The sequence below is a fragment of the Desmodus rotundus genome, chromosome 7 (genome assembly GCF_022682495.2).
Source record: "Desmodus rotundus isolate HL8 chromosome 7, HLdesRot8A.1, whole genome shotgun sequence".
NCBI classification, from domain to species: domain Eukaryota; kingdom Metazoa; phylum Chordata; class Mammalia; order Chiroptera; family Phyllostomidae; genus Desmodus; species Desmodus rotundus.
Genome location: NC_071393.1, coordinates 20,271,199 through 20,297,831, shown reverse-complemented (window position 1 = coordinate 20,297,831; position 26,633 = coordinate 20,271,199). Strand labels below are relative to the sequence as shown.

Below are 26,633 nucleotides of genomic sequence, written 5' to 3'. Positions count from 1 at the left end.
CAAGGGAGGCATTCTAAGCCTGGACAGCAGAGAGGCTTAGCATCTGTCCCCAACACCAGCCTCAAGGGCTCTGCAGAAATGCCTGGGTCACATCCAGTGGTAAGGAGTCTCCCAGGCTTGGTCAGGCTTCTTGAGGGCGGCAGGGCAGGGGTGGGAGAACCCGAGGACATGGGCTCTGAGAGGCTGCAGCAGAGCCAGTGAGTGGGACTTCTAGGGAGGCCAAAACACCTGGTGGTCTGAGCTCCCCCAGCACAGAGGACCTCAGCAGCCCCCCATGGCAGTCCCACCTGGCCTGTGCAGCAGGGATCAAGGATAGCTCCTGAGTGCAGGATTCTGTCACCCTGGTCTTTGTAAGGCTGCTCCTGCCCGCTGGGGCCAGCTAATACCAGCTATGGGGTATTTGGCCAGGAGCACTCTGTATCCTACACAAGCCCAGAGCTCTCCAACTTTTTCAGACACCAGGCATCAGCTGGCCTTCTGAAGGGCAGTTACACAGACTCAGATTTTGCACACAGCCAAGGTGGGCAGCTTGAGAGCAAGCCCTGGAGAGCCCATGCCAGGAAGAGCAGGGGCAAACTCCACTGCCAGAGGTCAGGAGAAGCTAGCCACCACTGCCACCAACCTTACTGTGCCAACTACCCCTTCCCAAGGGCTGCCTTGAGACCTGGCCACATCTACCCATACCCTCAATTCCAGGCCACTGTTTCTAGGCTCCCCCCAACCTAAGAGCCCACCCAAACCACTCTGCCTCCACCTGTCCTCAACCCCAGGAACTGCACCCAGGTGGCCCTGTCCTTCCAGCCTGTCATCAGTGACTTGTATGAACAGCTCTCTCCTCCCCTGAAACAGGTGAGGTACCAGACAGACCTCCCAAAGGGCAGGAATGGATGGAAGCAGGGAGCATTCTCGCTTCCAGATCAGGCTCCAGAGACATCTGGGATAGTGGGATCAGCTGATCCCATGGCTCCCCTGAGAATTATTTCTGTTCTGAAAACTTAGGAGGTTGCCACTGTCCTGTCCAGCTCCGACATTCTGTGACCAAGACACAAGTGAAGCTGACCTTGGGGTCACTGTGTCTCCATCAGGGCAGGGGGCACTCAGCCAGCCCCACCCTTCCGGGCTTGGGGCCTCACTGTGCGCCTGTGGGGCCAGTGGTGTATGGACAGATAGGTGCTAGAGGGTAAGATGACAATCCCGGGAGTGGGACATGATCAAGAAGTTGAACTTGAGATGCTGCCAAGGCTAGGAGAACAGGAGGAAGTGGAGAGAGGGTGGACAGAGCCAGGTTCTGGCTGGCACCGCTGGGAAGTGGTCAGCGCAGGTGCTGTGTAGACATCCACGTGCTCAGGAGCCTGGCCTCTGCCCATGGCCGTCCTGACACCCCCCACCCGTGCCGATTCCCTGCTGGGCCTGCGGGCGTTCAGGGCACAGGAACAAGGCTCCTATGAACCCACAGAAGGCTCAGGGCACAAATAAGTGTTGGCCCTGTGACTGGAGCAAAGGATGGGGCACTGAACCTAAAAAGCATTTTATTCCATAAAAAAACCACTGTTCCTACATTTAAAACTATGTCCATAACTTACAATCTAAATAAAAGCCTATTAATATAAATAAGGAGAAGGAGGTCATTTCTGAAGAAATCCAACTCTAGAAAAGAAAAAAGAAAGACATTTCAAACAATTCTGATATCTCCCCAAAGTGAACACATTGCCCCAACCTTCCCTCTGACATGTGCCAGGCTGCTGCTTCTGAGTAGCCTCCACCACACGCGGGGCAAGGGCCACCCCAGAACTACCAAGGCACCTGACCCAGCCGTCCTCACTGCACCCTCCTGGCCAGGTCTAGGCTGTCATTTGCTTGACAACCCCGAGGGCCTTCTGGACACCCAGCACCTTCTTACCTTGCAGAGCCTTCCCAGTGGCTTGTCCAGCTTCAGTAACCCTCCCCTTGCTGGGAGCATCTCCCTGCCACCCCCCCAGCACACTGCTCCTCACCCTTCCTGGATGGCCCATCCTGCACCGTGTCTTGGTGGCAGGACACACAGCAGCATCGGCATCATCACTGAGCAGACTACAGGGGAGGGGCTACCTCAAATACCAGCCTCACTGCGGGAGAGCACCGCCTGTAACCTCTGATTGGGTCATAAACTTATACCTCTGCCCCCACCCTAAGGCCCTGTGGTGAGGCTCAGCACTTGTCTAAGGGGTATCAGCCCCATTTTGGATAAAGAAACAGGTAACGTACCCAACAGATCTTGCTAAAGGCCCTAAGGGTCTGGCCCCAGGGCCCCTCCCCAACACAAAACCTGTGTACCCCAGCCCAACCTGTGAGAGGGAGTGTGGGGTCTCTCAGCCCCCTATGCTATTCTCAGCAATGCTCACTGGGCCCCAACAGGGAAAGGGTCCCCACTCTTACAGCTTCCAGCTCACCATGGACGGGGAAGCAGGAGAAGCCTGGGCTGGCACGAGGGGAGCCCGGACGTCAGAGCCTTGAGAGGCCCGACAGCCACAGCAGTGGCCCCAGTGCAGGCTCAGGAAAAGGCAGGGCTGGGTGTGGGCATGCGCTGTGTAGGGGGTCACTGGACACAGAGCAGCTCCCGTGACCTGCTCAGCTGTGGCCCATTTCCTCAGAAGCCCCTCACGAAGGAGGCCTTTCAGTTACAGCCACATGCTGGTGCAGGGCCAAGAGCCGACGTTTTCCAATTCCCGGCTGAGTGGCTGACAACAGCATGGCTTTCCCAAAAGCCAAGCACATGCGGGCCTGGATAGAGGCCCTTGTGTGCCCCGGCCCAGGGCCTGCAGCCAGGCTGGAGGGGCAATGAGGCTCCAGGTGGCCCCCTAGGGGCACCCTCATTGCCGGCAATGCCAAAGGCCTGTGTGTCCCTGGCTGTTGCTCAGTCCACAGTGTGTTTGGGAAGAGAGCAAATGCCAACTGTTTCTGAAGAGGTCCCAGGAACTTAAAGCAATTAGCTTCCCAAAAAGGCCTCATTGTGGCATTGCCGCCAGCACAGAGACAGACATTCTGGGGGAAAATGTGTTGCCCCCAAACCTCAGGAGCTCCACTCTGGTTTGAAAACCAAGTAGAAGTCTGGCCTTTGGAGGAAAAGAGTGGGGAAACCACAGCAGGAATCAAGAGGGGCCATTAGCAGCGCTGGCTTTGTGGTGGCCGGCCACCCCCCAACCCCCACACTCTGTCCCCACACTCACCCTCAGGACAGAAGGGAAACAAGCGCATCTAAAAACTTGCTCCGATCCTCCGCTTTCAGTTCAATTACTGCAGTAATGAAAGAAAAACATCTTGTGAGACGGGAGGAGTCGGGACGGGAGTGAGGGAGAAGTGAGAAAAACAAGTCAGAGCACATTAACTTCCTCTTCCCACCCATCCAGGACTGGAGCCCTCCAGCACATTCCAAAATGGACCTGGTTCCTTGGTGGCCTGGAATATTCTGGACTAAGAGGTTATACTTCTCCATTCCTCTGTATTTAATCTTCAGTAACTTCCAGCTGTCCTGTTGGTGAGGCTGGGGTTGTGGTCTGCAGGGAGGACCCCCCCCAGGCAGCCAGGGGCCTAGCACTGACAGGCAAAGGAGGCAACACGGGGATGTGATGGCTTAGACCACAGTCCTGGGCTGAGATGGGCCATCCCATCCTGTGGGACAGACAGCTGCCCCACAGTGGGCTGCAGGAGGCCCTGGGGTCTGTCAGGCAGAGGCCCAACCTTCCATCCTGCTCTGGCCAGTCCCTCAGCTTCAGTGTCCTCTTCTGTGAGGGGGACACAATGCAAATTGCCTCCATCTCTGGGGGGGGCCACCGGGCTCAGACAAACACATGGGCCCCCCTCAGACAGCTAACCGGGCTGGCCTAGTCCTAAAAGCGGTCTGTGCCGTGGGTCACGGCTCTAGGAGGCCCAGGCCCTGCTCACCCAGGCAGTATTGGCCGTGACTCCCGTAGCCTCCCGCCCACGATCTCACCCACAGGGGAAGCCAAGCAGCTCCTGCCCACAAACCCTCCCCAAGTGGGCCCAGGACATCCTGCAGGCCAGCCAGCACCAACCTCTCCCATCTCTCCAACACAAAAGTGAAATCACCCAACAGAGCCGCAGCCTGAGTGGGCCCAGTGTGAAGAAGCCGGCTCTGGACACTGAGGCTGCTGGGACGAAGACTGGGCCCTGAGCGCAGTGACCGTCAGGTGAAGTCTTCTGTCCTTATTTCTTCACGCTTTCAATTTCCCACTCTCTTCTCCTTCTGGCACCCCCATGATGTGAATGGTGGCACGCTTGATACTGTCCCAGAGGACCTTTAAACTATCATTTTTTGGATTTTATTCTTTTTGCCGTTCTGATTGGGTGTTTTCTGCTACCTCATCTGCCAAATCACTGATTCAATCCTCTGCTTTATTTACTCTACCGTTGACCCCTTCTAGTGAATTCTTCATTTCTGACTGGTCCTTTTTTATGTGTTCTATCTCCATTTTTATGTTTCCCATCTTTTTGCTGATGTTCTCATTGAGCTGTCTATTCTCCCCCAAAGTTCACTATGCATCCTTACTTATAACCAGCGTTTTGAACTCTGCATCTGGTGTATTGCTTGTCTTCATTTTGTTTAGTTTTTTTTCCTGGAGTTTTGTCCTGTTCTTTCATTTGGAACATGTTTCTTTGTCTCCTCATTTTGGCTGCCTCCGTTTGTTGCTGTAACCACAGTAGGCCGACCCCACGGAACAGGACTCGGGTGACTGCCAAACATGCCCCATTCAGTGTGTTGCTTGTGGAAGTGGTGGGGCGGCACTCTGGTGTGGTATAAATCTGTCTATTGGGTGCACTGGCTCTGGGGCCTCCTGGGAGATGCAGGCCAAAGTCAGCCGCTGTCTGTGTCCTGCCTGAGGCCACCTGGCATGAGCTACAAAGTGATCTGCGGGTGGTTGCCACCTTTTGCTGGGCTTAGAGGTACCCAGAAAAGCCAAGCCACAAACCAAGGCTGGATGCCTCTAGTGCCAATGGTTGAGCCAGAGGTAGCCTGAGGTACAGGGCATGCCAAGGCCAGATGCTACTTGTTTGGGGCTTGACCTCTGAGAGATTTTAGGAAAGTCTGTAGCATGAGCCAAGACAGGCTGAGTCCTGACTGGTGCAGCCCAGTTGGTTGGGCAGCATCTGGCAAAGTGAAAGGTGGCTGGTTCAAATCCCAGTTAGGGCACATGCCTGGATTGCGGGTTCAGTCTCCAGTTGGAGCATATACGAGAAGCAACTGCAACTGATTGGTGTTTCTCTCTCAAATCAATGTTCTCTTTTCTCTCTCCCTTCCCCTCTCTTTCTAAAAATAATATAAATAAAATCTTAAAAAATAAACCCCAAACTCCACTGGAAGTGGCTTGGGTGGGCCTGCAAGTTGGGTGGGGCAGGGTGTCAGGGAGTCACCAGGACAGAACGAAAGCTATTAGCCAGGTTGATGCAGATTCGGGTATGGTATCTGCCTGAGCCTACAGGAACTGGGCACAGCAAAGGAACAATGGCTGTGACAGCACTTCTGTCTGGGACAAAGCCAACCACCAGCCCCTGCCCCAAAGCCAGACAATTACCCCAGGACTCGAGCTCAGAGCAGTTGGGCCCCAGTAAGCCCATACTCAGCCCTCCCCTTCAGGAAGAACCCAGGGACTCCAGAAGCCCTCCGTCTCACTCAGCCACAATCTGCTGGTTTTCACATCCAGAAGTTATGGGGACTTCTCTCTCCAGAACTAGAACCCTGAGCCAGGAAGTCCGGTGTGGAGCTGGGACTCCTCATTCCTCAGGGAACCTCCACAGCCAAGATATTTCTCCTGAATTTTAACCACCACGGGTGGGTGTGGGACCAACCGATTCCACGTCTCCGCTCCTACCAGTCTCCGCATGGCTTCTTCTTTATATCCTTAGCTGAAGGATGTCTGTTCAGCTAGACTTCAGGCGGTCTGCTATGATGACTAGTCTGTAGTGTAGTTGTAATTCTGATCTGATCATGGGAGGATGTGAATAATGCATTTACCTGTTACCATCTTGATCAATAGCCCTGAGAGCTCAGGCCCTGCTGTTTCTATGACACATAAAAGGGGCAGGTGACCCTGATGGGTTAGGTTGGGCCCTGGAGGTTCTGCTGGCCAGTCCTCCAGGCTCGTTGGTGAGTAGGTCTCAAGGGCCTAGGCAACACCTAGGTAGCGTCTCCTGTGAGCCTGTCAGGGTCCAGACAGGAGGTGCAGTGCCCAAGGCATGCCAGAGCTCCTTAAGCTGCCTACAGAAGCCAGCACAGGGCTAGTTCCAACAGGCTGAGAGGGCCGCGGCAGGGTACCCCTGACGATGCCAGCTCCCCTGGTTCCACAGCCAGCAATGACCTTGAATGAGAGGCCCCCATTCATCAGATTCTTACCTGAGAGGTCAAAGTAGTTGTGCAGCGTCCGGGAGTTGGTACTCTCTGCTGCCTTTTCAAACGCCCGCCCAAAAAAGCTGCAGACACATAAGAGGCACATGAAGGGCCTGGCCACTGTGGCAGACCCGTCCCACGCCCCTGGAACACACCGGAGTCGGCCCAGACTCCTCCCAGCTGCTGGTTCCGCCCACCAGCACTCATGCCCTTTCCTGGGCCACCGCCTGAGGTCTCACCACCACTCACTGGGCTGTCACCACCTCTCACTGCTGCTTCCCACCCACACCCAACTGAGTCCTTCTCAGCCCCCAAGGAGCGAATGTCCGTCTGTACCCCCAAACACTTCCTGCCAAGGGCTCTGACTGCAGCCTCCCTCAAGCGTGGCACTGTGCTGGCATCTGGGGCAGGTGAGAGGCAGATGCTCAGTGGAAGCTGTGCTTGGATGGGGGTCTCAGATGAGACCAGGTCTCACAGTAGGCTAGGACTAGGAGGAGGCTGCAGGGCTGGGCTGGGGCAAGCAACTGGGACTTGGCCCAGCAAGGGCAGGGGGCAGACGGCAGGAGTACCCTGAGCTGCTAAGAGCACAGGGAAACAGGGAGACAGCCTAGAGCATAGGCCCACCCCCTGGGGGCTCAGGGCCACGGCGGAAAATGGCTGACAGCAGAAGGAACGAGTTGTGGGCAAGAGGCTCTTGGGCGCACCACAGAGTGCAGGCAAGAGGGGCATGTGCTTCAGGCTCCCACGGCAACTCTCACAGGGACTGTGCTCATCAGTCAGAGCTAACACTAAGCATGGTTACATATATGATGCACAATGACAAAGTAACAGCTGGACGAAGGATGCAGGTGGCTGTGACGACTCACATGGGAAGTGCTTGCTAGTCACCTTGGGGATCCGGGCCAGGAGCACCTGGACAGCTACGAGCTGCATGATCGTGAACTGGAGACCCATGAAGTGGCTTTGAAGAGCAGCCCAGCCACAGAGAAGCACTCACCTTTAAAAAGTCCATCATCTCTCCCAACTTCCTACTAAATGGTCTTTGCAGACACAGGTCAAAGCTCACGACAGGGGGGCTAGGACTGATCTGGATCAATGACCAGTGTCCTCCATGGTAGAAACCAAAAAAATCTAGCTGGTAAAAATGAAGGACACAGGACACTCATCGATCCTCAGTGTCCCAAGCTGTCCCACCAGGAAGCTGGGTGGCATCTTCCCGCCCCCTGCTATCACTCAGCATCTGTCCAGAGTGGCCTTATAGGACTTGCTGGGGAGCACTAGACCCTGGGCACTGACTGCACCTGGGAGGCAAAGACACCTAAGGACGGTGACAGGCAGCCCCTGGGATTAGCTACCAGGTTCTCCAGTTTGCAGAGCATGGAGGGGCAGCAGGGAGTACCAGGAAGACCCTCGGCCCTGCCTGCTGGTCAACACGTGGTCTGGAAGGAGTGGGCAGGAGGGAACCCAAACCTGATGCAAGACGAGGGCAAGAACACGGTGCTGAAGACGCAGGAAAGGGCCAGAAAGGTAACTAGAAGACGTGGGAAAAGCTTCTCAGAAGTGCAAGACGAGCCTGTGTATTCACACCCACTGGTCAGTCATTAACAACAGAGAGGTGGAAACAGCATGAATGTCCAGCAGGAGGGGGTAACCTCTGCCCACGGACTGAAGCCCTGGCAGGCCTGCCACATAGAAGAAAGGGTCTCCTCGGTGTGGCACTGAAGGGAAACCTCCCCCAACTCAAAAGGGCCCACGAGCCAATGACGCCCGAGCCCCCTCTAAGCTCCCCGGACATGTGGAACAAGGCTCACTTCTTTCTGTCTGAGCTGTCAGTCTCCGGAGGAATGCCCACCACTGTTACCGTGCCCTGCTCCACATTCAGTGGGGCAGCCATCACCAAGGGCAGCAGCTTGCAGCGCCGGTTCTTCGTCTGCGGAGGCAAAATACACCCTCACTCACGACCCCACAGGGTGAGTGCAGCACTCAGCACCCAGGACCCTGATGGAGCCAATTGCTCACTCCCAAAAGCCTCCAGGGGCCTCATATCACCAGAAGAGAGGCTCAAGCATGGGCTGCTCCACCTTCCTTTTGTGCTACCAGTTCCCTCCTCCACTTCCTTTAGGTCCTGACAGTTATCACCTCCTCCAGGAGGTCCTCCCCAACCAAGCCCTTCTCCCTCATCCTGCCTTGTGGAGGATAAGGTTCCCCACGGTGTGTGCCACCACTCGACACTCCCCTCGTCTGCGTGTACTCATTCCTCATCCCTTCGCTGGCATGTGTTTCCTCAGCAAAGAGACTCTAGTGTTTCCTGCACTGCTATGTCCACGACACCCACACCCCACAACAAAGGTGACCAACTGTCCTGATCTGTCCAGGCCCTCGGGGCATTCTGGGAGGTTAACCTATATGGCTGGTTGGTCACCCTACGAGGTCGGAGTCCAGCAGGCAGGGGATGTTTAGTAAACGTCTGATACACGAATGGATCTGTGAAGCAGGTATTCACTCACCCAGTCTGCACGTGGGGACTCTCACGTCACACCATTGCTAAATGAAGAGGCTGAGATTCAAACAGGCTAGAGGACTTCAGAACTCGTGATTTGTCCCTAGTATACCTTTTGTCATGACTTGACTGTATTGAAGTAATTTTATTGGTCAGTTCAGTGGTGTGAGATACTCTCAACCTTCTATCCAACATCTGTGTAAAGCAGCCCCCAGCGTAAGCCCTCGTCCCGGAAGCAGACTGACTGCTGAAATGCGCAGGGTCATCTTTTCCTTGACCACACCTGGGAAGGAGCTCAGGTTCTGGGGGTAGGGTCCCTGCCCCCATGACAGCTGAGTTAGGGGGTATCCCAGACCAAGGCAAAGAAGGGTATTAGGCCATAGGGAAGACAGAACCACACACAGAAAAGGGAAAGTCAGCCCAGAAAACAAACTTTTACAGGGGAGCAAGTCTGCTCCAACCAACCTCATCTTCCCTTGATCTGCAACAGGGGACACAAAACCTACTCCCACACTCTCTGAGGCCCCTCCCTACTCATCTGAGTGACCAGGATGGCCAGTGGCAAAGCCAGAGCTTGTGAGGACCAGCAGGTTCCTAGGGGTCAACTGAGGAAAACACAGCTCAGAAAAACGGAGGGGTCTGCCCAGACCCTGCAGCAGGGGAACAGCCACCGGCACCCACGGCCAGCTTCTAGGGCTCATCTGAGCCCTGCTCGAGTGTCTGGCTCTGGCATCCTCCCGCCCGGCTCCTCACCGAATACACAAAGGACTTGAGCAGGTGTCTGCTGAGTAGACTCAGGGACGCTGGCTTGGAGAACAGTGCGACGTCTGGAGTGCCCTGTGGGAAGACAGGTGGTCAGAGGGGGCCACCAGCAGATGTGGCCCAGTGTTCGCCCGCAGTCCTAGGAAGCCAGACCTCCATGAGGGAGCAGTAGAGGAAAGGGCCCTGGGAGATGACGAGGTTGGTGCACAGGCAGCTGGCGATGGTCTGCTGTGTAGCTAGCAGCTGCTTCTTGGCAAGCTCCAGGCCACAGTACAGCTTGTCCAGGTTACCCCTGTAACACAGTGGACACACGACTTCAGCACAGAGTCAAACAGAATGCTTGGTTCCTGGGTCAGGAAGGGATGTGGGGATGACAGTTGATTTCTCACCCTCCTGAGTTCCCCTTCAAGTGTAAGGGAGGAATAAACAGTGCATAAACCCATAGTGATGGACATGAGAGGTAGGAAGGGGTGTTGGCATCAGAAGGCTGGAAAAGAAGAAAAGTTTAGAAAGCAAACAGAAAAAAGACCAAAAAAATTCGAGAGAAAGTGACAAATAGTGAAGGTGGGCAGGAGACGCGTCATGTGCATCCCTCCCACCTGCTCACCTCCGGTGCACTGTGACTCCAATTTGTACTTGAGCAGTTTCTGCGGGCCAGTCACCCCCACACCCCGAGGGTCCCTGAGACCTGCCTCCCTGGTCACCGTGAGGTTGAAGGCAGGAGGTGGCCCAGGGGACTAGAGGCCACGGTCATGTCCACTACCTGGAGAGACTGTCCAGAGCCTGGATGAAGTTATCTGTCCCTGAGCCGTCCTTCTCAGGGCTCTCCATCAGTGACATGGTAGCAAAGACGACATCACTGGCCAGGAACTTATGCTTGAAGCCAAAATGAATGCTGAAAGTCTGCACGCGCATGTCCTTCATCCTGCAACAGGAGGAGGCGATGTGGTCGTCACATGGGAGTGTCCTCACGTGTGGACGGGCTCTCACCTCTAGGCCAGGACAGCAGAATGTGCTGCTGTTGCTGCCCCCCAACACGCAATGGCAGTGCGGCTCTTTCGGTCAGAGAATGGAGGGGGTCAGAAGGCCCAGAGCCCTGTAACCTAGGGCACGGAGCGCCTTGCCCAAAGCTGCTCAGCTGGTTGGGGGCAGAACAACTAGCTGTCGGACTAGGCTGTGTGTGGTCCTCTCCCACGCCCCAGGTTGCCAGGATCAGCCAGGCACAGCTCCTCCAGCTGTGCTAGAGAGCTTGGTTGGAAAGAGCTGGCCCGAACCTGGCCCCAGTGGGCTCTTCTCAGGCCGTTTCCTGGGTCCAGTGAGGGGCACACTGGGTTGACCTCAAACATCCACACCGCTGCCCCAGGATTTGAGGATTCTATATCTTCTGGGCACTTTACAAAGCCCTATTTTTAACCCAAAGAGAACTCAAAACTTCAGGAAAGACTCCACAGGTCGTGCTCATTTGTGCATTCCTGGTTTTTGCACTCTTTTAGGCATGTGGTTAAAGCTGAAGCCTTAAGGAAGCTTAATACAGAAAAACATGTGCTCACCCGAATTTATTTGCAGATTCTTCAATCATCTCCCGCAAATTCTCCTTCAAGGAGCTGTCCATGGACTGAAACTTCTGCTTCACCTGTTTCAGGGGGAGACTGGAAAGAGGGGAGGCATTAGGCACACAAGCAACCTGGCTTCAAATAGAGAATGCTGCAACACCAAAGGGACGGAGAGAACCCCACAAGGGGTCCCAGCATTTGCAAATAAGGGACATCCGTGTGGGCCTTCAGATGACATTATGGGAATTCAGAGAGAGGAATTCATGGCAGAAACAGGCAGCAGCTAAATATTACCAAGTCAGTGACAACAAAGGGGAGGGGCTTCTCCCTTGGGGCTACAGGTGGGAGATGCCAGGCCAAGGCGGTCACTCACCCCATGTCTGCGAGGAACTCCTGGAGCCGCTTCTGCCCGTGCACAGACCAGAGCTTGAACCTGGCTGCAGTGTAGCACGTGTTGCATAGGCTGTCGTGGAGGGACCAGTGCTGATAGAGAACCAGGCGGAGGCTGGGCCCGCAGTCAAGGAGCCTGCAGTGCCCTGGGCTTCCACCCACCCTGTGACGGCCCACTTTCGATGCTCCAACAGATGGCCTGCTCCCCTCGCCAGGGCACGGCCAGTTACCACCTGGGCAAACTGGAGCTCTTTGACCTTCTTAGCTTAATTTGACCCACGCAGAAAGTTTGTGAGGTGGTGGGTGTACACCATTATCTCGGTGTGACAGACAGGGAAACCAGGTAGAGGGGGTTCTGAGAGCATGGATACTGTGGTCAGAGAGCCTCTGTGGCTCCCTGTGTCCTCCACCTGACCCTAACCTCTGTCCCACCCTACCTGTGCCGGGACCCCCTCAGCGAGCTCCCACCCTCACCCCTCTTCCTCAGCATGCCCCGCACTGCTCATGGGGTCAATAATGAGCCTGTGCACGAGGACGGGCCCATCTCCCAAGGCCTCTCCTCTCACACTGGAGGGTCTCGGGCAGGATGCCAGGCTGGCCCTGCCTGCATCTGAGTGCCACTGCTCCTGCCAACACACCCGCCCTGACCAGCCTGGGTCTTCTTTGCTGCCCCTCCGAAGGGCTAAGCTTATGGCCACCACCCTCTCTGCCCAAACCCCAGGCAAGCCCTGGTCCCTGATGTCATGTCTGGACCCAGCTCCTGGTGGGCACCTGCAGTGTGGCCCCTCTCCCAGGAACTCAGATGCCCCACACCCAGCACCTCCTCCTACATTTCCCATATGACCTGTCCAAACCCATGTTTATTCACCCCCAGCCAACCCAGCACAAGGAAAGGGAGGCAGTGCTTGTCCATCCACTGCCGAAGCAGCAACCCCAGCATGCCTCACGCTCACCGCTGTGGTCTGACCCAAGCCACAGTCCAGTCTCCTTTCTCCAAATCGGCAGTCCAGGGACCTTTTAAATACCAAGAACTGCACCCAGTCATGGCTGGGCTCACAGCACCACCTGCTCTGGCCTCTCCGACTCCCAAACCCTGCCTGTCTCTCTAGCCCCCTCCTTGAGCTCACCTGAGGGCCTTTGCATGACCAACAACCTCTGCCCAGACCACTCTGCCTCCCACAGAGCATAGCTGAATCTCAGCCTGGGCGGTGGCCTCTCCAAGGGCTTTCCTGAGCACACGGTTCCATTGTTCTTTGGTTACTCCATCAAAACCCCACGTGATCTCACGAAATGCCACACTGTGTAATCACATGCTGGCTGGCTTTTCCCCTGACTTGACAGGAGTCTGCAAATGTCACTGACCTGCCTGTACCACACAGGCAGTCCCACATGCCCTCACTCACACATATCTAGCGCCAGGCCAAGAATGAGCTCTAAAAAGATACGTGATGTTTCTAAAAAGAGCTGTGGTGTCTAAGAGCCAAAGCCACACAGAAAAGGTGAGGCAGAACCTGTTCCCCAGTACCTGGTGCTTTGCCCAGCCCAGGGACACACAGGGCCCCTCTTCTTGAAGGCTCTTATCCTGTCTGCTGCCCATCCTGGGGACATGGCAGCCACAGCAGCACAACCTGCAGCTCTGCAGCCCGCAAGCACGCCACACACAGGGTACGTGAGCTGGGGTGTGCAGAGGTGACAAACAAACAGCACACCACAGAGCAAAGTGTCTGAGGGCAGGGGCGCTACCTGCACCCCGAAGGCATGAGCCCCAAGGATACTCATACTCGAAGGAGATGCGCATGCAGTCCACGGAGAGGGCATTCTCCTCATCCTCGTCCCGGTGGTTGTGCCGGGACACGTGGCGCTGCAGGATGCCAACGTCCGTCACGTACTTCATCCTGGGAAGGAAGCACCGCTGGCTTGGGTGGGCTCCCTCCTCTCCTCACATGCAGCCTGCCACAGATCCCCCTCTCCTTTAGGGCTTCCCCTCACAGGCTCAGGGGCCAGCCCACCATTCAGGTTGTTCCTCACCACCTCTGCGCAGAAACCATCATGGCAAAGGGGGTGGACAGCAGGGATAGGTGGCAGGGGGAGCTCAGCAGACAGAACTGGAAGAGGTGAGCTCTGGCCTCCCCTACCTCCCTTCCACTCTCCTCTGAGCATCAGCTGCACTGTCGTTACTTATTTGAGGCCTCCTGAGAGTGGGCACTGCAGAAGGCCACAGCGCTGCCCACTAGTGACAATCAAGTGGACACACACAGTAGGAAAGGGCAGACCCAAGTCCAGGTGGCCACTGAGCAGGATGGTGACAGCGTGGCCTGTCTAGAGGGGAGGTCACAGGCCAGGGATGGTGCCTGGCGCTGCGCACACCCCATGCTAGCCTTGGCAGGGAAGGAGGAGGGAGGCCCGTCAGGCTGGGCCAAACTGACAGATCCAAGAAGTGCCCCAGGCCTGTGAAACTCAGGGCCCTCCCACTCCCTGGGCCACACTACAGGACCTGGACAGGTGGAGGAGGCAAAAAATAGGGGGCATGAGGACCTCTGCAAACTACAAGGAGGCTGCGCCAGGGGTGATGCTAGGTGACAGACTCAGGTCCCCTGGGAAAAGGTTAGCATCTTGGGGCTGAGATCTCTGATTCCCTTGGAGTCTCCACCTGATAGCCACCAGAGGAGTGGGGATGAGACAGGGCTCTGGCACCCTGCCCCTCTCTGACACCTGCATTCTGGGGTGGCCTTTCAGCTTATCTATCCGAGTCCAATGGCAAGCACCAAAGTCTGCCCGCAGAAGGCAAAAGGATTCATTCTATGACAGCCATCCCCCCAACCCTCTCGAGCCTTCCCTTTGCCTTTGAGATCACACCCACCCTCCCTGGTAGGACCCCTGGGCCCTCACCTCCTCCTGCCCCATGTCTGTCGTGCATGGGCCTCTACACTAGACCATGGCTGAAGCACAGGGCACAAACAGCACTCAGAGCTGGGACTCTGGGCTCCCTCCTCTCACCTCTGGCTCCACCTGCTGGGCTACCCAGGGGTGGACAACACGTCCACAATAAGGCCAGATGCTATTCTGACAGAGTTCCCACCCCTAAGACCTTCCTTGGTGACGAGGACCCAGGCCCAAGGCCAGCCCATCCTCAGTGGTGCTGCCACCCATCTCCCCACTGCAAACTCAGAGGCTACAACCAGGCCATGTACATCGTCATGGCACAGGCCGACTTGACCAGCCCGAGGGAGGACGTCCTTACTGGGTGATCTTGTCCTGTACCCACTGGTCCGTTAGTCCCACGATGGCCCACCTAGAAGGGGAGGACAATGAAGCAGTGAGCAGAGAGGGGCAGGCAGGAGTGTCCTGCCACTGTGCCCAGACGCAGGCCCACCCTCGGACAGGTAGTCCCACTCTTCAGGGTGGACAGATGACGGGGGAGACTGAGGGCTCCTGCTTCAGTGTCTCCACTGCAGGAACTCTTGGTGCACAAGGAGGGAGATCGAGGACAAGGACATGGGGAACTGCTCTCTGTACCCTGGCTGGCCTGCCACTCTCACCCTGGCCCCGCCTGGGCTCAGGCCTCTCGTGCCTCACTCTGCCTCTCTGAGCCCCTCAGGTTACCCCTCTCTGCGACACACCCACAGAAAAGCATACCCTTGTCACATCCACGGTTCCCTGTCCTTCCAGAGTAAAATGGTGGGATGTAGAGTGAACGCATTTAGGCCCCTTAATAACCTTCCAAGTTTCCTTCCCCAAGCTTATCTTCTATAGACAAGATAACAGAGATCTAGGCTGGCCTGACCTCCCTGGGGTCACAGACAGCTCACAGCAGCAGGGACCAGGAGCCCAGGAATGTCCCATCTGCTGGTCCCAGGCAGCGGCCTTCAAGATGCCCCTCCAGGCCTACAGCTGAAAATGGCTAAGGACATGGGCACAGAGTGAGGCAGGAGAGTCTCTGGGGGTGGGAGGCCTGTCACTAGAGCACCCACCCCATCTCTTAGTGCAGCACGCCCCCACCTCACAGGGACCTCTTCAGAAAATGCCCCCCTGGGCTGTTATCCCTGAGACCAACCCCACCTCCTGATTTTTCCACTCCAGTGTGCCAAGAGCTCCTGCTTGAAGCAAACTCAGAGGTGGCAGGACAATTTTCCTGAATCAGATTTCACCACATGCCAGGGCTGCAAGGATGACGAGCATGGGCTGCCTTGTTCAAATCTCACGCTCCTTCTGTAACCTGAGTTTCCAGTGGTAGGGTGGGAAGGGAGGAGCTGTACACAGGCCCTACTGTCCAACCCTCTGCACTGGCCATGCTCCCTCCGTCTGACCTGAGAGCCTCACAGTTAGAAAGAAAACCAGGGCCATGCACACTCCCAGAAAGGGAGCTGCATTCGATGTTCCCAGTGGGAACAAGGGAGGGGCACATGGTGACATCCTCCTCCAGACCCTGCCCTCACTGTGGGAGGACACAGCTGCTAGGAGAAGGAAGCCACACACAGCACTGACCTTGACTAAAGGCTACATACCACAGCATGTCATTCAGATCCTTGGACATCATCCATGCCAGGTCGAACATCACCATGGCTGACTGCAAGAAAAAGAGAAGCCTGGGTCCAGAGGCAGCCATGTCCATGGAAGGGCCGTACACTGGGGCCAGGCCAGACCTGAGCTGCCCAGGGCCCAGCCGAACCCCTGCAGATCAAGGGTCTGCCTGACCACGGTGTGTGAGTGGATTGTAGGCTAAGCTGAGGAAGACAGAGTCACTTGAGTGACCTGAACTGTCTCCTCTGCTAACTAAAGTCATTACTATGCACACACTTCTTCCAGCTAGGGAGGGCAGCCAGGCGCAGCGTGTGCTGGGGCCTCTACACATTTTGTTGGGTCCTTTGGTGCTCCCCAAGGGAGGCACTGAAGTCGGGAGGTCAGGGACCTCATCATCCTCATGACCCTTTGTCCACATGCTCTTCCTGGCTGGCTGGCGGCCTCTAACACATTTCAGGGGAGGCCAGGTGAGACAGGGCCTTGGTTCCAGTTACCTGGGTGTTAAAGAGGGAAGGGGCCTTAGGATCCCTTGTGAGGCAGGTCTTTCTAACATGGCGGTCCATGGATGGAAGCACACAGCTCCCTGTGAGCACAGGGTCTGTGTCTTGCTAGGAGGCAATGAAGGAGGCTCAGTGTCCGACTAGAAGACACTAAAGTCTCCTAAGCTGTGAGAGACTGGGCCTCTTTCTAGGGAGGATTTCCAAGGGAACATCCACATATCTGGAGGGACCTGGGCACCCGCTGCCCCGTCTGCACCTTCTCAGAGTATAACCCACCTTCCCACTGCTTAGACTTCTCCATTGGCCAGGGCAAAGCAGAGGGGGCAGAAGGATGATCTTTCAAAGGACAATGGGACCTTGACATAAAAGGGACATTGGAAAGATGTTGTTCAGAGTTCAAGGCCCCAGGGCCAAATGCAAAGACCACATATGGCATGTTCTACTGGGAACTTATTTTCTAGGCCTCCTGAAGGCCCTGAGCTCTGCTCAACACTACTGGACCAACAGAGTAGCTTCTCTATATGAAATTCTGTTCCGTAACGCACACAGAGGGCCCTTAATTAGCCTCCAGTTTTATCTGCTTGCACAGAGGCTAATACAGACTAATTCTATATTTTTAATTATGAATAAAAATAACCACTGATGTTCTTTGGGCACATTTTGGGTGTAAGGGGTCATCCTAACACCTGCCTCTGAAATGAAGAATATTCTCCTTTAATGGAGGAGGAGGAATTTAAGGCTCAGAGAGGCTCTACCACCTCCCCGAGGTCACACAGCAGGAAACTGGAGGGCTCAGATTCACACCAGACTTTTGTAGCTCTAAAACCCATGCTCATTCCTCAAGTTTCAGGACCCTGATCCCGCCCCACTCAGAACTCTGTAGTGAATTCTACCTGTCCACACTTACCGATGTCCCGTGATACTCGTACTGCTCATAGTCAAAGAGGATGTCTCTTCTGTAACGAAATAAAGTGTGACATAAAACGCGGGTCTTCACCAGGAAGTTCAGGAAGCAGAAGATGTGGGAAAAGTGCTAAAATTTGACAGCACTCAAAGAAATGCAACTAAAGTCACGGTGTCTCTGTTTTCTCACTGACTCTTCTTCAGAGTGTACGGGCACAAGGCTGGGAAGGGAGCGATATAAACACAAGCCGCTTGTGGCAACGGGAGACGTACAACGGCACAGTCCCAGAACCCCACTTCTGATGAATTACCCCAAGACAACAATTCAAAGGCACAAGCCAGATCAAACTTGCTGTGTGCACAAGGCTGTTCCCACAGTCTTCCTCATCGTGGCGGAATACTAAAGTAACACACAGTTCAGAAAGGAGGAGAATGGCCAATTAAGTAGTATGTGGTCATGAAAGGCTGTTTGGAACTATTGAAAAGGGTATGTTAGGTGGGAAAAAAGCAAAATGAGGTGCCTATTATGATTATGTAAAACACGTGCAAGTATAAACAACCCAGGAAGATCGATCCAAAGCCAGAATCTCTTCCCATTAGTGAAAATAGATTATATTCACTTTTCTTACACTTCCCGAAATAGTGTTACATTGTCCTTCCACAAGGAACAGCAGGGCATAGCAGCCCGACCTTGAACAACTGGGTGCAGCAAGGAATTCCCAGCCCAGGGGCAGTGCGGCAGGTTCACTTCAAGCTAGAATAACCCATCCAATATTTTTATTTTACGGCACTTCAGTTTTTACATTTACAATATGAAAAGGAATTATGGATAATTTTGTTTTCTTTTCATAGTTCCTCTGAAAATTTTACACAATTGGCATCTAACTCATTTATAAAAATTTGTAAATAAAAGTTATCTACATCTAGAAAATAATAAAAATAAAAGAACCCGGGCTGTCACCCTTAACAGATGGCATGTATTTGGGGGACCTTTGGGCCTGGTTCTGTCACTCATGGGACCAGGGCCACTACAAAAAGGACCCAGAGTTCTCCAATCAGGGGCCGCATGCTCACTAGAGGCACCACTGGCCCAGCGGTTCTACACTGAACAACTTATCCTCAAATGGAGAAAAATGCATGCAGCTCCCAGGGGAAAAACAGGTGTCGGTGACACCACAGACCCTCAGGGACAGTGGGGTGCTGCTTGAAGTGCACACTCACCTCCGGGCTTCCCACTCTCTTCGCTCCCTCCTTTTCATGGTTTGTGCTACTATCTCCTGATATAGGAACAAAGAAAAGAAAAGGGTAAGCAAATGAGCCAGGACTTTATCCCCACAGCCGGAGAAGATCCCGATTCGACAGCAGCCATTGGGCCCAGATCCAAAACATGGGTCATTCCCAGGCCCCGAGCACAACCTGCTCCTGCAGGAGGGAGATGACGCGGGGATGGCGGGGACCCCTTTGGCCCATCGGCACTGAAGACGCTGACAAAAGCGGATGCTTCCGCAGTGTCTGCTCAGGCCACACTCTGTCTGCCTCAGCTTTCCCTCGCCCCCGCCACCACGTGATCTGGGATAAGTGCACGGCCACCTCATACTGGCTTCCCCACCAGGTTAATAAGAGCTAATGTTTCTTACATCATACCACGTGCCAGTGACTATTCTAATTTTACAAGCACAATCTCATTGAGTTCTCACAACCAAGGCATGAGCTAGTGCGGCAGTTTTAAACATCCACGGTCCTGAGACTTCTGCTTCTAGAAAGATGCGATAAACATATTTTTCCCTGTACATCCACTAACTATACCTAAAAACCCTGGCGTTATATATAATACAAAATAAGACTCTGAAAGGTAGAGAGAAAGGTTCACCAGCTAGGGACCCCAGGGCCCCAGGACCTAAGGAATGACCCACTGATAAATTCCCTGGGTTTTATTTCTGGCTCATATATCCCAGACTTGGAGCGGAAGAAGCTGGTAACCTAATAACACCAAGTACAGGCAAAACAAAACGAAACCAAACCCCCCCAAAAGCCAAAGTAACAGAAAGAAACAGCCTTAAAATACAAAATACTTTTAGACAGTAACTGCTCTACGCCAACCAACCACCAAAAACATCGTGGCCTCACCCCCACCCACCTCAGTAAATGCCAAGACACTCACCCTTCAAACCGCTCCCTCCCACCTGTGACACCTCCACTGTTCCACTCCTAACTTTCCCAACATCCCCACTGAGGTGGCGCCAGAGAAGGCCAAGTGGGGAGCCTACACCTTCCTTGCCCAGTGTTAACGTGGAGCCACTCCCCTCAGAGGTCAATGGAGGTCGAGTGGGGAACCTAACTTCTACTTCCGCCTGGCTGTGAAGAGCCCATGCCGCCCACCTCCTCCTTTGCCAGAGTGGTGTCAGAGAGAGCAGGTAAAACAAAACGTCCATATAAGACCCAGAGTCTCATAACATAACGCAAAAATGTCCAAGTTTCATTTGAAAAACCACTCATCATGTGAAGAACAGGAAAACACAAACTGAATACAAAAAAGGAAACCCATAGATGCCAACACCAAAATGACGGAGATGTTAGACTTATCTGAAAAGATTTTAAAGCAGCCATCATATAAACGCTTCAACAAGCAACTACAAACATACTTGGAACAACAGCCACCTCTGCCACTGCCGCTGACTGGAGTGCAGCTTCTTCCCCAGAGTCCTTGAAATCTCTGGCTTTCTTTTTAATCTGCTGCATTGAATCACTGGCGTGCCCCACCAGGTCGGATGCAGCCACGGACATCAGCTCTGAGATCACCACCAGAGACTTAAAGGAGAAGGAAGGTTTGGAGGAAGCAGAGAATGGAAGAGATGCACTTGCTAATAGGAATGCTAATGAGGAAAGTGGGGAACAAAAGGATGACAATATGGTAGATGAAGAAGAGAAAGAAGGAGGGGAGGAAGAGGAGGGAGAGGAGGAGGAAGGCGTTGGTGAGGAATAGGATGCAGATGAGGTGGCTGAGGTGGCTGAGGCAGCTAACGGCAAAAGAGCAGCTAAAGATGATGAGCATGACAACGCTGACACCAAGAAGCAGAAGACTGATGAGGATAAATGCACAGCGAACAATGAAGTTAAACTTAAAAAAAAACCTGTTCACCCTCTGCTTCTCCTCCCAGAATCCAAAGGCAGTCGCCTTGGAGCAGAGAGTCCCGTCCGCCCTCACCACCGGCAGCACAGGCTCTCCACCACCCAACCCAACCACAACGTGAATTTGCCATGCAAGAGGGGAAAAAGAACCACAACTTCCGGGGCCTGGCTTTTTTTCTTAAAATGACTTTTTAAGGAATTTTCAATTTTTAATTTACATTTTATTTTTTCATACATATGTATTGTTAGGGATCAGCCACCTTTAATAAACCCAGGATGACCAAAGCCTTCGGAGTGTTCAAATTCACTACAATCTCAAAGGGAATAAAGACTTTGTAAAAAAAAAAAACAAAAAAACAAAAAAAAAAACCCCTTATTCTGAGCATTCCAGGAAGTTTTTTTATTTTACTTAGCTGTACTATAAGTAGTTGGTTTGTAAGATATGGTTAAAACGGCCAAAGATAAAAGGTTTCTTTTTCCCCTTTTTTTGCCTATGAAGTTGCCGTTTAATTTATTTTTGGCCAATAGACGAAAGCTCTAGCGCAATCTGGCATCTCATCAAGACCACTGACTTTCTCCTACATGCTAAACCCGCTGCTCAGTTCTCACCTGCCCACTTCCCCCATCACGTGTCCGCAGCCACCCTCATACACTAGCAAGCCACACCCTGTCTAGCCCCTTACCTTACTGTGTTTTTCCTCATAATATCTCACTCTGAAAACATGCTCTGCTTACGTTCATTTACACGTTCCTTACCTGTCCCCGCCCATTAGAAAGGAAGTTTCATGAATGCAGAACTTTGTTTGCCCCTTGGTATCCCAGAGCCTGACCAATATGGGGCACAGGGCAAGTGAAAATGATACTTGGGGCCCTATGAAAAGCAGCTCATCAATAACTAAAAGAACACTATAAAAAAAAGAAGCATTCAGAGGACAAATAAGAGCTCACAGAAATCAAAGATTCGAAGATAAAGACCAAAGGTCTGCCGGAAAGTAGAACAGATAAAAAGCTGGGAAAGAGGAAGAAAAATCTCAGAGTGGGTCTGAGAGTCCCCATCACATCACTCAAAACTTGAGAGAAAGGAGCAGGCAAAGGGGAGGAAAGCAAAGCGAGACATTCCTACCTTTGCAGGACACACCCTCCCCACATGCACAGTGTCCCAAATACGGCTCATAAGGGCTCTGCTAAAGCATGGTACTAAGAGATGCCAGGCCCAGCATGCAGGGGAGACGCTAGAACATTCCAGAGGCAATTTCAGTTTGCACTGCACACCAAGGATCAGAAGCCAGAGAGCATCAGCTCTTCAGCACTAAGCGCTAGAATAAAGCACGGCCTCCGTGTTAGAGGAACAACCGCCTCCCACCGGGAATTCTACATCTCCAGAAGCACTAGCACTGGCCAGGCCCCAGATCTAGTCTAGTGAGTGGCTCAGACCCAAGGTTCATGAGGCACAAGCTGCTCATGTCACTTTGCACACAGGTGCTTCCCCTGCAGTGACCATCTGGGACCAGCATGGCCAAGGGCCACAAACCCATGCTGCTACTCCATGTGACTGCACAGGAAGCAATTCTGGGAGGGGGTGGGGAAGGGAGGGGACACTTGGGCAATTTATTGTTTCTCTATATCACTTTTTATAAATGTCTGCTGTCCACACATACAGCTGAGCTATTCTGTTTCATTTCATCTGATGGGATTCTACTGTACAGATAAGAACGCTGTGCCTCAGAGAAGTCCAGTAACCTGCCACGCAGCCAGAACACAGCACTCGCACCTGCTGCCTCCCATCTTAGTCTGAGCCCAGGAGGCTCAGGACTGACCTCTGACCTCTGGGAGAGACTTAAGTTTCTTAAGACTGGTGAGAAGCCCAAACGCACCTCTTCTAACCCTTCTAACCGTGTGCGCTTCTCAGAAGGCTCTGACCCGTCATCCTTTTCATTTTCTGAGTGCTCTTCATCCTCCTCTTCATCCCTGAAGATATCATCGTAGGCAGGAACTTCAAGGTCATCATCTTGTTTAATGAGTAGTTTGATCTAAGATTAAAGCAAGAGCAATCACGTCTCTCCTCTCTCGAAAAAGCTATTCATGTTTATCTCTTGAAGAATCTTATTTCCTAATTGGCTGACTCATAACTTTTCTGTACATACAAACAGTCACCTGTTTGTAATTTCAAACTTTCCTGGTATTTAAAACTTTCAGGTATTTAAAATTTTTCATTTCCATTAAGTGAGGCACTTGAGTTGCACCACACTGTATGCAGAAATTACAAAACCTTGAGAACTATCCACAGCCACTAAGTCTGGGGAAAAACTCCCTCTTATGCCACACACCAAGCCAACAAAATGAACAACCCCAGCTTGGCCTGACAAAGGACACGAGGATGGGTAACTCCAAAGTGAGTAAAACACCTGCCTCTAAAAGCCACTCCAGGCAGGCTGATTTCTCTGGGAGAAGCCTTTCATGTGAGAATTCCAAGGCCGACACTTCGTTAACGTGGATGGGAGAAGATCAACTCAGAGAACGGTTAGGTAGCTGCTGTGCACCAGGCTCCCTTCTTGCTGCTCAGGAGTTCAAAGAGTAAGTGCAGCAGAAACATTTAAGGCTAACGGCAGCCTTTCCTACCACTGTGTCGCTGGTCCTCATGCCATCCCTTGGATGGGCAGGGCAGATGCCCCTGAGGTCCCTTGATATTTAATGAGGCTGGACTGTGTGTCTGAGTTCTGAGGGCAGACTCAGTGCAGGGTTCTGATCCCTATACCTTTCCACTCAAGCAAATCTTACAAATGCACTCTGAGCAACTCCAAGGGTTAGATGTAACGTTTCTCATCAAAGACGCACAAAACCAGGTTCTTGTCTTGCTAGGACACTGGGTACAATGCTGTCGTTGGTATACAAGGGAACAGACAGATAGATGGGAGAATGCAGGAGATGGGTGGGCTCCAAAGGCCTAGTTACCTGGGTATCATTGTACACATTCACAACATTGACCGGCCTATGGGAGTCACACACAAAAAATACAGCATCTTCATCAGGTTGGAGGATATCCAATAGGTCTGCATTAGCTCCACAGTTAATGAGGATAAAATAACGGAACTGGAAGAAAAAAGAGATATCACGAAGTTAAGTACATGCAGAGGGTCCCTTTACCTTCAGCGCACTAGGCCTCTGAGTCCCAGAGAGACACATTAAACCCCCGCCACTTGGCAAGGCCTGATGGCAAGGGGCTCCAAATAGGGCCGCAGCTGGCCTGTGCTCAGTGCTTTAACATACTCCATATACTATTTCATTTCCATAACAACACTATGAGGCAGGTCCTGTAGTTGTCCCCGCTTCACCATAGAGCATGCAGAGGCTCAGCACACCCAGGTCTCATGCATTTGGGGCCCAGAATTTGATGAGAGTCAAGCATTTGATGAGGAGCAGACCAAGACTTCAAGGGTGTAAAAGGGCCTCTCCAGATCTCAATCACTCTACTGTCATGAGCTGCCCCCCCACGCTAATAGTATTCTGTAGGCTTCAAATTTTAGCAAATCTTGGATAGCTCATCCTTAATGGACACCTAAATATTAAGTTTTTATTACATCTCATCACTATAGAAAATCCTTTCCTTATAAATACAGAACTGGTTGAGGTCCCTCCTATGAGGACAGGAGCTCCGGGTCAGGACTTACCTCTGCCTGACAGCCCTAGATACAGCCAGAGACTGCAGGGGCCCTCTTCCATACCCAGTCTCCCTCCCCATGGGGTCTTGGGTGTGCTGACTCTCATTATAGCCCCATGCAGAGGTGAGAGGAATCCCGACTTCTATTGTTTAAGTTATGTTCTGGATTCCAAGTTGGGAACCAGAACACATCTTCTTGGAGAGATAATGTAAAATAGCAGTCTAATCTAAAACAATAATTTTTAACTAGGCCATATCTAAAACAAACTGCTAAGTTTCAATTACCCTATAACGAAATGTCTGCATTCATTATTTTTTTGTTGTTCTGGACTTGAGGGTAAGTCACCCAGACATAAAGCTCGTTTTTCTCTTCCATATTGACTAATATATTTGATACTAAAATAATAAGTTGTAATTGAATTTTAAAAAGCGTAATTATTCCAAAGTATATTTTGCATACCTGTTCTTTATGTTCAAGATATGCAGTTTCAAGTTCTTGCCACCCAGAAACAGGAACCAGTGTATACTGTACGTGGTCACACTGGAACAGGGCCTGGAGAGAGAGTATTTCAAAGCCTATTGTATTTGGAATGTCTTTAACTTACCTTGAAATGCTTAAAAAAATAAGACAGGTTGAGAGACAAATCACATGTGATAAAGTAAGGTTAGTAAAATATTAGTGGGAAAAAGTAGGTGATGGGGATGTGAGTGTTTACTATACTATTCTGTAAACTTTGTCAAATAGTTTTAAATTACCAAAGAAAAACATTGGGAGAAAAGCTGATCTTATTTCTAGGTCTTTTTTTTTTTTTAAGATTTTATATATTTATTTCTATAGAGAGGGGAAGGGAAGGAGAAAGAGGAGAGAAACATCAGTGTGTGAGAGAAACATCATCTGGTTGCTACTGGTCGGCACCATGACCCGCGCAGATCCTGCAACCCAGGCATGTGCCCTGATGGGGAATGGAACTGGCGACCTTTCGCTTTGCAAGATGACACCAAACAAGCCACACTGGTCAGAGCTTTTTAGCTCTGCCTAGAAGTAGTTCCTGAAGCAAGGGCCTGATCAAAGCTCACGTAAACATCCATCGCACCATACCCAAAACCGAACCAATGACCTTCCATAATACAGTATCCTGAACTTCCAGTATAGCTTATGGTACCACTATGTCCTAGGTTGTCACAGATTCTTCCGCCTCAAACCCCACATTTCAGAAGCCACTACAGGTCTACAGGTCTCCCTAACGTAGTCACCTTTTGCCTAGTTTATGCAAAACTACTACCTAGTCTCCCTGACTTTTGCCTAATCCTTTTCTAACCCACCCAATACTGTCCCACCAGGAAAGCAACCTCTCAAAGGTCACTCTCCCCAGCTTTCAGTTGTTGCTCCAGGACCCATCCAACCAGGGCTCTCACCTGGGAAGGGGTTCCTTACCTTGTTCTTCACCTCCCTCCCCGTTTCCCACCCCACCAAGTTCCCTCCAGACTCCATGCCCCCCACCTCCCGCGCGGGCCCATCTTGCGCCCTCACATCTCGCCCAGTCCCACCCTCCCAGGGTCCTCAGTGCTCACCTGAAGGATCTTGCAAGCGCACAGAGCATCCACGTCCGATGCCACAAAGAGAAGGACCCTCTGTCAGACGAAGAGAAAGAGAGCTGAGCGCAGCGCCCCCACCTCGGGCCCCTCCCGTCCTTCCACGGCCGCTCCCTTTCATCCCTTCCCCACGAAAAGGGAGGGTCACCTGGTTCTGGACCACCTCGTAGAACTCTTTGCGGAAATCGGATACGAACATGACCACGGCGGCCAGACACTCAGAACTCACACTGAGTCACCTAGAGCCCCGGTTGGGGTCAAGACTCCCGCCAAATCGGGGTTCTTTCAATTGGCCCAGGGACCAACCAATAGCTACTTAGTTCTCGCCTTTCTCCATTTATGATTGGCTAGTATTGCGGCAGCTGTAAGACTCCGCCATTCACTGCTGGAAAATTGTTCCTCCCCTCAAGGCTCATCATCAGCAAGCCGGACGAAAACAGTTTGCCACTCTGACTCTTATTTACCCAGAAACCCCACGGTCTGTAGACATCTTTACTTTGGGTAGAGAAGCCCATTACTCCCCCACTGGAACTCCAGGAAAAATTAATATATTTATACATCGAACGAAGGTGTCGATCCCTGATTTCAATAGGCTCTTGGTCTATTTCGAAGGCGGATGCGTAGCATACTTCCGCTCGAGTCCTCCAAGGCTGAAGCAAAGACCAGAAGGTCTAGTGCATCCTGGGTAGTGTAGTCAGTAAAGAAAATAGGCCCTAGTCAATTCGTCTAGAGGAGGATACTA

General features: G+C 52.5%; 1 protein-coding gene and 1 pseudogene across 1 annotated transcript; one reads left to right on the top strand and one right to left on the bottom strand.

Moving 5' to 3' along the window:
- Positions 1-803: 803 nt before the first annotated feature.
- On the bottom strand, positions 804-26,160 carry CDC45 (cell division cycle 45). Its single transcript, XM_045192837.2, has 19 exons — positions 26,040-26,160; positions 25,871-25,930; positions 24,759-24,851; positions 23,593-23,730; positions 22,515-22,670; positions 18,733-18,788; positions 17,516-17,564; positions 16,093-16,154; positions 14,829-14,879; positions 13,363-13,482; positions 11,571-11,702; positions 11,195-11,293; positions 10,408-10,569; positions 9,798-9,936; positions 9,636-9,719; positions 8,194-8,312; positions 6,389-6,465; positions 3,207-3,273; positions 804-1,647 (listed from the first exon to the last, which is right to left on the bottom strand). The coding sequence occupies exons 1-18, from the start codon at positions 26,088-26,090 to the stop codon at positions 3,209-3,211; spliced, it is 1,713 nt and encodes a 570-aa protein (XP_045048772.2). The 5' UTR covers positions 26,091-26,160; the 3' UTR covers positions 804-1,647; positions 3,207-3,208.
- Positions 20,073-20,762, top strand: LOC112301669 (prothymosin alpha-like; annotated as a pseudogene).
- Positions 26,161-26,633: the final 473 nt, after the last annotated feature.